At 40.8% G+C, this 15,741-nt stretch overlaps 1 protein-coding gene across 4 annotated transcripts; it reads right to left on the bottom strand.

Annotated features, from left to right (window-relative positions):
• Positions 1-3,196: 3,196 nt before the first annotated feature.
• LOC108928201 (receptor activity-modifying protein 3-like) lies at positions 3,197-15,720 on the bottom strand. 4 transcript variants are annotated; one of them, XM_029249029.1, is made up of 6 exons: positions 15,138-15,720; positions 7,395-7,433; positions 6,921-6,956; positions 6,043-6,078; positions 4,781-4,931; positions 3,197-3,754 (listed from the first exon to the last, which is right to left on the bottom strand). In XM_029249029.1, the coding sequence occupies exons 1-6, from the start codon at positions 15,139-15,141 to the stop codon at positions 3,508-3,510; spliced, it is 513 nt and encodes a 170-aa protein (XP_029104862.1). In that variant the 5' UTR covers positions 15,142-15,720; the 3' UTR covers positions 3,197-3,507. The 4 variants fall into 4 exon arrangements, with proteins under 4 accessions (XP_029104862.1, XP_018597537.1, XP_018597535.1 ...); XM_018742021.2 differs by having other exon boundaries at positions 15,216-15,718; XM_018742019.2 differs by lacking the exon at positions 15,138-15,720 and adding an exon at positions 7,653-7,741.
• Positions 15,721-15,741: the final 21 nt, after the last annotated feature.

Raw genomic sequence — 15,741 nt, forward strand, 5'->3', positions numbered from 1 at the left:
GGGGGCTTACAGTGACCCCCAGGGACCCTCCAGTGTGCAGAGATTGAAAGTAGGAAGACAAGTATAGCTAATAAACTGAATTTTTGTAGAATCTTGAGGAGGGCACTGGGCCTGGATTCAGCCAAAGGGGCTTGACCACCATCTGCAAGATTTGAACTGGCACTAGTCAAAGTAGTTCTGTACAGGCACGAATTGACCAGCCACCCACTCTGCCCACAACTCCAGTGTAGCAAAAGTGAAACTCTCGCACGTGCCTTTTGGTACTGCGGGCAGGTGCAGGAGGTCTGGTGTTTGGTGACTTCCCTGTGCAGGAAGATCGATCTGCAGATGGTTATGAGTGGCTGGTGATTAGCATGGCCAAGCAAATGCTTTGGAACACAAGAACCCAGCTGGTCCAGACGGGGTAGACTTGGGCATCCAGGGTGTGTATCATAAAATCCGGGCTGACCTAACATTTAGGATGGAGAAAGATGTCACTCAGTGGGGTTACTCAGAAGCCAAAGAGAGATGGAAAGGCCTTTTCTGGCTGTGACCCCACAGGTTTGTGGCAGATCCTCCATCCTGGGGTAAGTAACACACATCCTTTCGCCCTTATAAGACACCGTAACCCCCATTTTTGGTGAATGTGAGTGCTGTGTTTTGTGGTGTGTCATTTGTTTTATGTTAGGTGTAGGGCTTCTAATCTTTTATGAGACATTTTATTTAATTTGCACTATTTTAAAAATCTATAGTACTTATTGCACTTTTAAGTAGTCACCTACTACGCGTGTGGTGTGTTCGTATTAATCATTTATTTATTTATTGTTATTTATTTATTACTTTTAGTGTAGTGTAGATTAGTTTGTTGTGTGGGTGCATATTGTGTTCTAATTCTGTAAATTATTTTATCATTCACTTATCCCACTAAAACAACAATAGGGGAGACGTGTTGCAAAAAGGGAATCACTCAAAAATGGTAGGTAAGGTGTACGGTAACACCCTGGGAACAGGCCAGATGATCGCCCCTCTTGAGCAGTGAATGTTACTGGGTAAGTTTCCTTTTAATTATTTATTATGTATGGTTTTAAGCCTTAGGGTATGTTTTAGTGTTTTAAAGGTTCTGCCATGCGGTCTTCATATTAGCTGGTCTTATTGATTTTTATTGCTGTATTTTAAATTTTATTATTTGCATGGCAGTTTTTAGGATTTCTTTATTGAATAAAGATTTTAATTACTGGAAATGATGAATGGAGAAATTTATTCCTGTCAAGTTGGACAGTGTGGTCATTCTGATCCGTGAAAAAAAAATTCTTGGAACCTTGTCTCTTCTCGGCCTTTTGGCTAAGTTCAAAGTGTAGTATCTCGTCTCTTGAACCTGTCTCTGCCATATGGGTCCAGAACCTATCTTGGAATGACTGGGTGCAAGGCAATGCAAGGCAGGGTAGCCACACACACAAAAAGTAGGCAGTATAGGGTAACCAATTTGGCTGGACTTCAGGAGGAAAGCAGAGCACAAGCCCACACAGACCGGAGCTGGTTTCAAACCTAAATCCAAAGAGCCCCTGAGAAACAGAACCACCCACTTTACCACTAGGCCATCTGAAATTTAAAAAAAAATGCTGATGTTTTCCTTCTACATTTAAGTTTTCTCCAAAGCAACTAACAATTATCTACTCTTACAAGGCTGGGTAATTTTCACTGGAGCAACTGAGGGAAAACACCTTCCTCAGTGGAGGTGGGATTCATAGCTACAACCTCTAAGTCCAAAAGCTTTAGTCACTGAGCTGCTGCCTAGAATGAACTGTCTCTCAGCTGGATGATCATATGAAAGGTACAGCAGAAAAGAGCACCAAGCCTCATATCAATAAGCATAATGGCTATCTCCTGTGAAACATTCCTACTGGTGCAGTTATCAGTTTTCCTGTGTTTTTTCACAGTTCTATATGCAAACAACATACTACAGAACCAAATTTTCTGTAGACAAGCAGAATAAAAGTAGTTTTTGCTATGAAGAAAGATATTTTCCACAGTGATCTTCTACAGAAACCTCTGCTGTAGAGCAGCTTTTGATGGCTTTTTGTTTGGAAGGAGGTGAAGGAGCACTCTGGAGGGGAAGCAGGGTTTGGGGGTTGGGCAAATGTTGAAGAAAGGGGTGGCTTTGGGGGGTGTTTTAGTGTTAGAGCTGTTTCACAATCTTAAATCTAAACACGAGGATGAATGATGAACAGTGTTGTTCCTGCAGATTTTCTGTGAAAACAGGACTAAGGTAATAAATGGACTATCTATGTAAAATCAACTTAAAAACTATTGGCACCCCTCGTGAAAATTATTCAGAATTAATATATAAAATGTACAACACCAGCAATGGGGGATTTTTTTAGACTTAAACATGAGGAAGCCATATACTTTTATGTTAACGCTATACAGTATTTTTCAAAAAAATTCAAGTAGTGCTACTTTTTTCCACAGAGCATAGGTTTCAAATTTATTCATTTTTACACATTAAATCTGGAGTTGACCTTACATACATAGGCTACTGTTTTTATGCTGCTTCTGAGCATTTTTATTGTTCCTGGGTGTTTAGAGTCAGTTTTTAGCTGCCGATAGCGAAAGGATATGCAAGGGTCAAAATCTAAAGTAGAAAAAAATAAATAATAAATATAATATTATTTTTATAAAATATAATAAGAAGATTTTTGTTCTTTTTGCAACTTAATTCTGATATTGAATACAGTAAATATTAAAAGTTACACAGAATTTATATACAGCTCATGATGAGTTCGTTACAAACTGGCTGTAAAGACTGCCAAGCCTGCTTTGTTGGTTGACTATGAAGCATTAAAAATAATTGCTCAAAATAGCTCCTGTAGATCTGAATTCCTTTTTCATCACTGCAACAATATGGAAATGCAGTGTGAAAATGAAGCCGGTACGAAAAACAAAGAACCACAGATGCTTTTCTCAAAAAAGACATGTCTTGAAGTATGCAGTAATGGTATCTTATGCTGAAACTGAGCAACCTGGCAAGGCAGCTGACTTGAGGTTGAACTTCTGAGCTCCTGCAGAGAAGAAACTCTGGTTTTCCATCCAGCTTATCGTAACCAGTTGGTGACCATTTCACACTATCCTTCCCATGTCAAGATTTAAATTGTGCTTATCCTTTGTAAAGTACTTCACACATATATATTGCAGAAAAGGAACTATTAGAAACTTGTGATTTTATTATGCACAGTGTTTTTATTGCAGTGTTTTACATTGAGCTGTATCGTTCATTTAATTATTGCTGAGTACTTATATACAGATATTCTTTACAAAGAAAGACATAATATTTACTTGGAAGTAATGCAAATTTGAGACTAAAGACCTGGACAGTTTTTTTTTAAAAAAAAACAAACATTGCCAGACACATCCTGCACTCTACTGAAAACCAAAAGAAATTCAATTGTACATGTAGAATCCTGAGAGGAGACCTTTCATATTAAGTCATTATGAAGTTGTTTTGAGGTTTTATCCTAATGATGAAGTCCTTCAGTCCTGCTTTTTATTATTCCACACCACCAAGAAGACAAAGATGGGGACAAGGAAGATGGGGACTAGCATGAGGGTCAACACCACTTCACGGGGTGCATCAGTGAAATGCTGCTCTTGCGTAAGACACTGCTGGAAGTAGTGCCTATGGATCTGTAGGAGGACCTCCTCTGCAGTAGGGTTTGGGTAGACACAATCCCTGTTAAAGGTCAGCTCTACCATAATTTCTGTGAAGTAGACGTATGGCCTGCAATGACAAATTGAAATCAGTATTAGCAACTTGAGTGCCAATGTAACTTCCTGCGCAAAACACCAGGTCGGATGCTGAACAACAGCCATCAGTTTCACTCAGAGACCACGGTAGTATTAGAGCAAACCCTGCTCTTACTCACACACTTGGTGTCTGTCCTAGAGTTGATGAGGACAATATGTCCATCACTGGAATCCCTAAGCCACCCAACTCATAAAGCAGAGAGAGTTTATCTGCTATTCAAGGTTTCCCTCCAAGAGTCTCTGTCCACTGTTTGTGACAAACTCAGAAATTCTGCATAAATAACATATCTGACTTTTCATAACTTAAAGCGCCAGTACAGAAATATTTCAAGCTGCAATGTAGTCACAATCAAGGCTTTGACACCTATCGCATGTCCAGCAGATATCTGATCTAAAATGATTGCCTCTTCTTGAACTCGGAGAGAGGATTATTAAATGTTTTAGTCATATAAGTGAATATAAAAATTATACAACTAAATTTGAAAGTATAAATCAACAGATTAAATGGCTGTTGCACATTAGAAGAGTTATTACAGACCGCTAATTGCGCTGCATGCTGGTAGTCTCATAGTGTCTGGGTTGCATCAGATCAGATTTGTTGCTGCCTGATCAATTTTATGAATTGCTTTTACAGTCTACACTTATAACATCATTATTTTTCTTCTGAATCTATCTGCATATATTTCATGCTTTTCTCCAAAGTGACTTACAGTGCTGTGTTACCTACAACTATTTACCCATTTGTACTGCTGGGTAATTTTACTGGACCCGCTTAGGGTAAGTACCTTGCTCAACCATACTACAATTGGATCTGGGATTTGAACTTGATGCTGTGGGATCCAAAGGTAACAGTTCTAGCCACTACACTACCAGCTGCCCTCTAACATCTATGACAAAAGTTTTTTATTCAAAGAGGTTGTACCAATTTATTTCAGATAAATATGCACTAAGTTGTTCTGTGTTGTGCATTGGAGATGAGTTAGATAAGAGAGGTTCAGACCTGATAACCTGGTCCCAGTCACACCAGGACTCTTCTTTGAGTTCCATCATGTTTTCATGAAAATAATCCAACAAGCCACTGTATAGCACCATTAAGTAACTCCTGTTACAGTAAACAAGGGAGGAATAGTGCTCCGGATCCTCAAATGATTCTGAGGGAAGAAGATTATTATACGGGTGCTCAAGCTCTGGACATTTTGAAAATCATTACTTTTAAGAAAAGTAAACACATGAATAATTTTAAGTAGAAGACCAGCACTCAACAAGGCGATCACTGCAACGTTGCCAATAAATACTTAATAGGAATTGTCTATTAGTAGGCAGTCAAAAACTACACAAAATTAATAGAGCCACATAGATCCAGGAAATCCCACAACCGGAACAGCATGTAAGGCAAGATTTACCATGAATTTGGCACCAATTCTTTGTAGAGTGCTCAGAAATACACGTTCTCACGTATTAGGGATGATTTAGAATTATTAACCCTTTTCAACAGCATATACACACACACTGTCCATTTTCACTGGAACAACTCCGGGTATGTACCTTGTTCAACAGTGCTACAGCAAGAAATGGGATTCAAATGCGCAATCTTTAGAACAAAGGCAGCAGCATTAACTAGTATGGTACCTGCTACTCAGGTACAAAGTATATAAAAACCTTAACAATGTGAATTTTTACTGTCTGTTAATAGACAATGCTCAAGGTGTTAACTGAAAACACAGCCACTGCATTGCCCCAGACCGACAGATATTCAATTTGATTCTCGAGCCCTCATGCTCTGTAAAAGGACAGCCTATGAAATCAGTTCTTACTGCATTAATAAGTAATGCAGATAGTACCTTTCAGTTTGGTCTAGCAGCTGACATTTTAATGTTTAAACTATACTACTACTGACAGGGGGGCCGGGTCCTGCTCTCTGGCGGGTCTGGGGTTCGAGTCCAGCTTGGGGTGCCTTGCGATGGACTGGCATCCCGTCCTAGGTGTGTCCCCTCCCCCTCCGGCATTACGCCCTGTGTTGCTGGGTTAGGCTCCGGCTCCCCGCGACCCCGCTCAGGACAAGCAGTTTCAGACACTGTGCATGTGTACTATTGACAGTATAAAGGTATCTTGGTGCCAGAGAACAATCTTGGGTGAATTGGCATCCCATCCCTGGTGTTCCTTCAATAACCTTGGATGCTGTGTTCCTAGGAAAGGCTCTGGACAAGTAGTTAGTTTGTTAGTGAGAAAGATAAAAAGAATCAAAGCTGAAAACGAACTTACCCTCATTATCCATGCTAAAATTTGTATGTAACGGTGCTGAAATGCACAGAGAGAGGAAGTTTTGTGACATCTACTATTTTTATAATCTGATTTATGTCATTTCTTGAATTCTTGAATTATTACTGCAAATTTCCAGTGGTGAAAAGCAAACCACCTCATCAGACAATCATACATGCAATCTCAGTACATTTTAAACATGAATTGTGCTGAATAAATGTACAATTTCTCTCTTTGTGTGCACCGGCATTTCGATGAAATCACAACGTTACAATAATAACACTATAAAACTATACATTTTAAGAATAATGCTTTTGTCTTGGACAGTTAAATAAATTTAATTTATCAAGCTGCTTCCAAGTGTCATACCTTTTTAAATCTACAAGTGAAAAATTGTTGGTTCAACATTTAATTACATAATTTTAGCTGTCTAAATACCTATTAGAATAATGTATGTTGTTTACCTATTAGAATAAGTTACCTATTAGAATAAGTATGATGTTTCAGACAGTCTTAGGAGTTATGAGGGTCAAAAGCAGGCCTGCTCCCGCAATAGAAAAATTTTTGGCTCTTTGGCTCAGACCTTATCATTTTTCCATGGCATCCATTCACTTCTCACAAAAAGTAAACATTGCCAGTGTCTTTAATCAAACCAAAGCACTGCCAGTATTAAAATACAAATAACAACGACAAATTAGTGAAGGGTCTTCACATGGCAGACATTTTTCACGGCCCTAGAGGTAAGATTCACAACATTATGCAAATTAAGTTGGTTGTTAAGGTATTTCCTTTGGTAACAAAGTCAACAAGCCAAAGTGTCACTTAGGGAGGAAGACAGAGGAAGAGAGAGCGATAGGAATGAAAGATGAAAATGAACTTACCCTCATTATCCATGCTAAAATTTGTATGTAACAGTGCTGAAATACACAAAGAAGGAAAGTTTTGTGAAGTCCAGTGTTTTTTATAATCTGATTTATGTCATTTCTTGAATTCATGAATTATTACTGCAAATTTCCAATGGTGAAAAACAAACAACCTCATTACATATACAAGTGTCAGGGCAAATAAATGAGTCATAATTCATTGCAATGCCCTGCTGCAGGGACAATGCGCTGCCAATATTTTTGCTTTGATATGAATATTCAGGGAGGCCGCCCTTTATTCTAGGCTCATAACAGATGGCAGTTCGGTTCTTTAATAAGCTATTGTCATGTTAATCTTGTTTGCCACAGTGGAGCATAAAAATACTTGTATCAGCTATGAACATTTTAATATGAAAAAAAAGTATGGAAGTACGGAAACAACCAGTTTTAGAGGTAAATTAAACAAAGAAAATCACTTTAACAGGTACTCACCCTCATCTCCTCTGCTTACACTGGTTTGTAGCATAACATCTGAAATGCAGAAGCAAGGCACATTGCTGAGTAGTCACATTTATTTTCAGCAAAACATTTACAGCATTGTAGACTAGAAAACACACCTTCTGCAATGTCGTATGAAGTTACTGAAATGACATGGTATAGGTGTTCGAGTACACTTTTCTCTGACCCACTGAACAACGGTGTCGAGATTTAAGTTTTGAAATCAACACAGCTGAATAAAAAAATGCATACCCCAAAAAACCAAGAGATAGAGAAGAAAGCACACCACCCTGTTCATTTCAGAAGAGATCTCTTGCCAAGGTGAAGTTAGCCCACTTTCAGAGGCACTGAGGTTATGTAAAGGAGGAAATTTGCACCTCCTTAATATACCATTGATGGAATGAGATAAGAAACCCCCCCCACCCTTCCTTCCTGGTGCTTGTCACAGACTGGTATCTGCAAGGCATTTTGGGGTTCTCAGCTAATGCAACGATTCCACTCACAAACATAAAAGTGGTGGACAATCGCGCCCCTAAAACACAAGATCACAATGCTACCTGCTAGTATAATATGCAGCCTTGTACAGGCATTAAAAAGCACATTACAGATAATGTGCATTTTTCCCTGCTTTTTTGATAGAAGTTCATACTGTGTGAAGCTATTGGGTTTACATATATTGTTTGTTAACTTATATTTTATACCACTTTACAAAGCTGCATCAGTCACTTTATTCGTTTTTGCTGCTACTTATTTACATTTATTCACTTAGTAGACGCTTTTCTCCAAAGCAACTTACACTGGATACTGTGTAGTGTTATGAGCCCACACACCTTATTCACCACAGTGATTTACACTGCTAGATACACTACTTACACTGGGTCACTCATCCATACATCAGTGGAACACACTTTGGAGTGTGGGAGGAAACCAGAGCACCCGAAGACCTACACTGCTAGATACACTACTAACAACGAGTCACTCATCCATACATCCTTATACAGGTAAAATTGGCCTCCACATAAATAAGAACATATCTCCAACCATTATATTTCTATGAGTATTTTTTTTTTCCTGAGTGTTTCAGTAAATGCTCCACAGGCAAATTGAAGAAAGGTGCCCTTAAAATGAGTGTGGTGTGGAGAAACAGGCTCTCCTTTCTTATTTGTTAACCCTTAAAAGGATATCCCTTTCCAACATCTATTCCGCAATCAGGAACCGGGATCAGCATAAACAACTGACACAATCACTAAATAAACACAAGTTCACAATTGCAAAAACAGGCAGTGTAATTTAAACCAGGAGCTGAAAATGCACAAGATAGATTAAGGCCAAAGAAAAAAGAAGACGGGCCAAATACCTACTTAATATACTATTGTATAATATTTATATACCGCTATAGGGACTAAGTGATGTATGCAAGCTCTCCAGGAAGTTTTCTTTATTGCAGATAATGAGAGAAGTTGCACAAATTCGGCTTTCCTTTTTCAAATAACAGAGCGAAAACCAGCTTTTTCCGAGGGTCCCAGGGACCCTAATCTACAGGATGTCTTTTACTAGGAAATGTTCTAGCAAAGGAACACAGTACTGTTTGTGCGTACAAGGAAACATGAGTTATCTGGTATCGAGAGTGGCGAAATCGAAATTTTGCTCGGTTCCACTCACAAGTGAAATGGCAAGTATAGAGCTATAATCATTCTCTGTCTAACTTTGTTGGTGCATTTAAGACAGAATACTCACTTCTCTCTTGTCCACTAAATTTAAATGCTTACAGTAAAGGCCTGGGAAAGTATGAAAGCAAAATGCAAAATATGTGCCAAATACATAGAATGTGGTGCAACAGAGACAATAACCAACTCTAGCCGTTAAAAGTCAAATACACGGACATCCTAAAATAGCAGTTTCATTCAATACGCTCTGTCTAGAAAAAAAATGCACAATTTTGGTTTTTTATTGGTTGTTGTTTTACCAGTCAAGTTTTATTGCATACACACTGCCAACCAGTGTGATAACAATTACTGCTAAATTTACATATTTAGCAGATGCTTTTCTCCAAAACGACTTCCAATGAACTCTATGTAGTGTTATGAGCCCATATTCACCATTCACCTTATTCACCAAGGTGACTTACACTGCTAGATACACTACTTATACTGGGTCATTCATCCATACATCAGTGGAACACACTCTCTCTGTGTGAACCTGAACAGCATGTCTTTGGAGTGTGGGAGGAAACCAGAGCACCCAAAGACTTACACTGCTTGATACACTACTTATACTGGCTCACTCATCCATACATCAGTGGAACACACTCTTTCTGTCACTCACACGCTATGGGTGAACCTGAACAGCATGTCTGTGGAGTGTGGGAGGAAACCAGAGCACTCAGGAAACCCACACAGATACAGGGAGATCATACAAACTCCACACAGACTGAGCAGGGAATGAACCCACATCCTCTCACACCACCCAGGCGCTGTGAGACAGCAGCGCTACCCACTGTGCCACCATGCCACCCAGAGAGGCAGCTATATATGGTGTGTGCTGCTGATGATGGCAAATGAGAAGTATTGTGGACTTTTGTAAATATTGCATTCTTGAGTTCTTGTTTCTCACTTACCTGGGCACTTCGACAGAAACCTTTGGCAGTAAAAAGGTTTGTTGTGGCCTACCGCTGTATGAGAAAAGAACCAGAGGAAGCACGCTCACCCCACACCAAGATGTATTTGTAACAGTCGCTCACTCTCTTTCGATAGCTGCTTATCCCAAGGTATGATTGTAGTGGTCCAGAACTTATCCCAGAAGCGTAGGGCACTAGGCTAGACAGGGCCACACACCCGGACACCACACTGTGTGGCACCAGCGATGCCTGTGAGGCATCAGGAGGCTGATAACACCACATAGAGCTCATTGGAAGTCGCTTTGGAGAAAAGCATCTGCTAAATATTTATTTATAAATGTAAATATCTACACCTCTTTTTTAAGAGCGCAAAAAGAGACCTTTAAATAGCCTCCCTTTGCTCTTGTAAGAAGGGTTGAACCATCTCCGCCAAAAGAGGGGTATTAACGATACAGATGTGAATTCCGCAGAAAATAATCTACAAATGCCTAGTTACAATGAATACAATTTTCCCTTACGCTACCTTCTGTCATTTTCCCAAAATACAATGGTTAATGAAAACAGTTTATGACACACATCCATAGCAATTTGTTTTCCCATTTCCACGAGCATGGGCAACCCTAAAACCAGGCAGTGTTTACACACACACAAACTCAAACCACCCATCCCAAGTAGGGTCACATTGAGCCAGAGCCTAGCCTGGCAGCAGAGGGGGAAAGGCTGGAGGGGGAGGGGACACACCCAGGGCGGGACGCCAGTCCATCACAAGGCACCCCAAGCAGGACTCAAACCCTAGGCCAACTGGAGAGCAGGGTCTGGCCAAACCTGCTGCGCCACCACACTCCCAACCCCTATTTAAAGCCACCTAAAACTTTACTCGTGTCTTTTTCCTGCTGTTAAAAATATTTCCCCCGCTGGGTAAATGGTGTATTAGTGAAACAAAAAAACAACATGTATAACAGACATACCAGGGAGAGCTGAGAGCTGTGTGTTTGTTTACACAGCTACACCCATAATGTAACATAAATGTTTACACGTATCTCAAAAAAAAAAAATTACAAGAAAGGCCATCAGGAATTGTTCATATCTGGATAAAGTTTTATGCAGCTGCTCATGTAATGGACGTTGATTCATATGATGAAAGAAACTAACTGCACTTAAAAATCACGTGCATCTAAGTGTTTCTTTCTCCTAATGTAACGAACACATTGTATTTTCTATGAGATTTACGTCGCTTTGGAGAGAAGCATCTGCTAAATGAATAAATATGAATGTAAATATAAAGAATATAGCCAACTCAGTGTGTGCACCCACTAAGTTAAACTGTAGAATGAATTATTTTTCCTCCTCATCGCTAACGGAGACAGATGTGTTCTGTCACAGGGACATGGAATATTTAATCCGAAAGACACCCCACCGCCCACCTTTCAACCGCTTTTTATAGCAGAATACAAACATCATCCTGGCTGGATGAAACGGATCCGAGTATTCGGAAGCACCGAACATCTGCATAATTCTCCTCAGCAAAAAAACAGCAAGCGTGTTATATGAGAGGTTAGGGAATTTTTCGCAGCACAGCTGTTTGAGAAGGCTTAGTGCTCAGGTTCAATAGGTTCTTTCCACTCTTCGGTGGTCTGGGCTACAGCTCACGGAGCGGGGACAAATGCCGGCACTTTCTAGAGCTTTCACGGGATGCCTCGTCTGTCACTGACATCCACACACAGTCCTGGTGCGTGACGTGCTGGCATTCTTCCTGAACGGGAACATGTGATAAACACTCGGTGAGACAGATTTCCTCCCCAGTCCACCCCCCCCCCGTATCCCTATTTTCTCTGCAGAAGCACTCTGATTCAGAGTGTTTCAGTTGTGGAAATTGCTTCCACATTTCCATTCATGACAGTCATGTAAAGTAGTCCAGCCAAAAAAAATATACTCACATTTCAATTACTTAGTCCTTTATGCCGTGCACTCATAACTGAATACAACTGAATTTCACTTATATTTTGAATATAGAAAGGGAGAAGAAGTGATTAATATTGCGATTAATAGCATTACGATTAATGCTATTTATTTTGGATTGCGTTTCTTTCTTTCAGATGAAGCGCTGCAATGGCCCTACTGTTTAGATGTGTTATAAGAAATATTTAATGAACCATGTAACCATGAAACGATCAAATTAAATAATACCATAATTTGGAAGTCATTTGCACAATCTGTAGGCAAGAGTTTGTAGGATTCATCCTAAGTAAATTTTAGAAATATAAAAAGGAACACACATGGAGCCAGAGCCACAGCGTGTCTAATTTTTAATCACTAAATTACCCTTTGAAATGTAAACAAGTGTTTCATTGAGTATTTTCCTGGGCATAATTTCTGTACAATGCAACTACAATATTTCATTAACTGATCTTTTGAGTGGTTATATGTGTGCTTGCGGCACGTTTTTGAATTTACCGTATGTGATGTAAAATGTAAAGCAAGCAAGGCTTTTAAGATGTATAAAGAAGTTGTAAAGATAAAGGTCTGCTTTCCTGCTGGACCTTCTGTTAATGGCAGCTTTGTTTTGATATCCACACTGAGCTGAAAAGAACAGGTCACAAGGCAGTGCGCAAGCAAACCGATGGCAGACAAGAAAAACAGGGTACCCTTTGTCTATGCAGATCACATTACATAGTTCAGGAACACAATAACAATGTTCAGATGAATACAAAAACTGCTCTTTAAAGCAAATAGACAAAGGAAGGAAAAAACACTGGTTCCTAACTGTTCTGCTACATCTGAAAAGAGAAACAGGTTTTGAAAAGAAAAATGTTTTGCTTCATTCCGGTCTCCAAGACAGAGAAACCATTAGCTTTGGATGATTGTCAGCTAGTTGCTCTGAACTCAGACATTACATTTATTTGCTTAGCAGAAGCTCTCCTCCAAAGCGACTTACAACGGATACTATGTAGTGTTAATAGCCCACACACCTTTTTCACCGCGGTGACTTACATTGCTAGATACACTACTTACACTGGGTCACTCATCCATACATCAGTGGAACACACTCTCTGTACCTCACACACTATGGGCGAATCTGAACAGCATATCTTTGGAGTGTGGGAGGAAACCAGAGCACCCGGAGGAAACCCACACAGGGAGATCATACAAATTCCACACAGACTGAGCAGGGAGTGCTACTCGCTGTGTCACCGTGCCGGGGAGAAAGAAAGCCTGGTTTTGGTACGTCACCTCGTGGTAAGCACAGCACTCCATCCTCTCCAGTTTGCTTGCCAGGACCATGCTGAAGTAGACAATACTGTTATGTGCCTGCTGAATACAGTCTACTCCTACTTGGACACGGAAGGCGGCACTGTCGGGATCATGATTTTACAGCTCCAACGCATTCAACACCGTGCGGGCTGAGCTATTGGGAGTGAAGCTATGGTCGGTGAAGGTGGATGCTTTAATTGTATCCTGGATTATGAAATCCCTGACTGGAAGGCTGCGAGTCAGACACGGCCATGTGCAGCACTATAGCACCTTAAGGAACAGTCCTGGCTCTCCCTCTGTTCACCCTGTACACCTCCGACTTTATGCACATCTTATGCACATCTGCGGAAGCTGAGGGATAGCTGGTAGCATAGTGGTTAGCGTTATGCTTTTAAATCCAAAAGTTATAAGTTTGAATCCCACCTCCAGCTGCAGTACCCTTGAGCAAGGTACTTATCCTAAATTGCTCCGGTAAAATTACCCACATACATCTTGTGCTTTTCCAGTTAGGGCAGTATAATGAATGAGGTGAACAGAGTCAGTTTAACAGATTATGAACATCTTAACTTTTTCCAGTTGATTTTTCACCAACTTATTTTAGTGTGGACAGTAATTTCGTTGATGACAGCACAGCAGAGCTGTGCCTATTTTAAGGAGGCTCTACACTGCCATCTTGTGTTGAAAACGAAGATGACGCGTTTGTGGATATGTTGTGTACTGTATGTGGGCTATGGGGGCACAGTGGCGCAGTGGGTTGGACCGGGTCCTGCTCTCCGGTGGGTCTGGGGTTCAAGTCTCGCTTGGGGTGCCTTGCGATGGACTGGCGTCCCGTCCTGGGTGTGTCCCCTCCCCCTCCGGCCTTACGCCCTGTGCTGCCGGGTTAGGCTCTGGCTCTCCGTGACCCTGTATGGGACAAGCAGTTCAGAAAGTGTGTGTATGTGCGCTGTGTGTGTCGGTAGGGTCTGTGTACACTTGGTATATGCTGTGTGTGCTGGAAGCTCAGGTATCCCTCTGTATGTCTCTCTATGGGCAAGTTAACTGATGAAGGGTCTTATTTATATGTACTATGCAATGAACACATCGTGCCCAGGCCACATTATGTCCCTCCTTACCATTAAATTAAAATGCAAATACATTTAAACACCAAAACTAGTGTTATTAATGTTATTTAAAACACACGAGTAAAACGAGGAACTATCAAGCTGAACAAGCAGTAAATCATTGTGAGGTGCTTTTGTGTCTGCGAAATAAAGTGAAGCGAAAATGTAAGTGAAATACATTTCAAGACTGATTAACATAGGACGAAATTTCTCTTAATTTTATAGTTTCCCAGCATTTAATAAAGTTTAAAAAACGTTTAAAGTTTAAGTACAGGCCTAAAATGACTAAAAACTTTTTAAGCCTTTTAAACTTTTCAAAAAGCCCCTTTTGATTCAAATCCAGTTTGCAAAAAAGTTTGCAATAATTTGCATTTCGGTAAATTTTTTGATAAATGCGACTGAGAAGTGCAATCCCCAGATATATCCCTTTAAAATAGTTTCTAAAATAATACTTTTCGGTCAGAATGGCTCCCCTCGACGACGTTAGCGGATCGCCTCACGCTCTCGCGCACTACTTAGCAAGTTCGTCGAGTCGGCACGCTCGCGACCCGCACCGGAGGACTCGCGCGAGCCAGTCACGTGGCCGCGCAAGGTCACGTTACCTAGACGAAGACCAATGGTGAAGCCGAATCGGCTCGCGGAAACGAGGGGCTCGGCTCCTAGCGGCGCTACCGAGCCCTGGGTGCGAAGAGCACACGCGTAGTGGAAAAAGTAGACCACTGTTAATTTCATGATCAATATAATAATTTGTTACTAAAAATAGCGCACTCATTTGCAAACGGCGCTGTCCGTTTCAGTGCTGTGCGAGTTGTTGAGCAGCCTTCGTGCCGCCGTCCGCGTCCTTACTTCCGAAGTGAAGTTACTTAGGTGTGATTCAGTGCTTCGGTGATTCAATGCAGCTGAAAGGATGAAGGAGTTAATTCCCCACTGAGTCACACCGCTGGCTGGGGGACGTGAGCGCCGCGTTGCGCTGCTGTGTATTCCAGGAATGGGCAGTCGGTGTGTACGCGTGTGTTTCCCGGTAATCCCCGCTGCAGCGTGTGACTCACTCCACGTCCGGGTGGGAGTCTCACGGACTCCCATGATGGAGACTCGACGAAGTTGCACCAGCAGCGACGCAACAACAACAACCCGAGAGTGACTAAAATTTAAAAACACACGCAGTCACGTTCGAATTTACGCAGATTCTTTTTCCGTAGAATCACATCTTTCAAATCTTCCGCGTTTACACATATTCTTTACGATAAACTTTTGTCGCTTTTTTAAGACTTCCAAACATCATATAACCATCCAGTACTGAAACGTAACTATAACATGATGAAATTGTATTCTTGTACATTCAGCCGTAAGCATTAATGACAACGCATTTGCT

The sequence above is a fragment of the Scleropages formosus genome, chromosome 25 (genome assembly GCF_900964775.1).
Source record: "Scleropages formosus chromosome 25, fSclFor1.1, whole genome shotgun sequence".
NCBI classification, from domain to species: domain Eukaryota; kingdom Metazoa; phylum Chordata; class Actinopteri; order Osteoglossiformes; family Osteoglossidae; genus Scleropages; species Scleropages formosus.

Excerpts from the sequence above, each read along its gene's own strand:
- LOC108928201 (XM_018742019.2), bottom strand. The coding sequence starts at position 7,698 with ATGAACAGGGTGGTGTGCTTTCTTCTCTATCTCTTGGTTTTTTGGG. Across the intron at positions 7,434-7,652 it reads CTATCTCTTGGTTTTTTGGG|ATGTTATGCTACAAACCAGT; the intron begins GTATGCATTTTT and ends TCTGCATTTCAG. Across the intron at positions 4,932-6,042 it reads TTTTAGCATGGATAATGAGG|AATCATTTGAGGATCCGGAG; the intron begins GTAAGTTCGTTT and ends TTCTTCCCTCAG.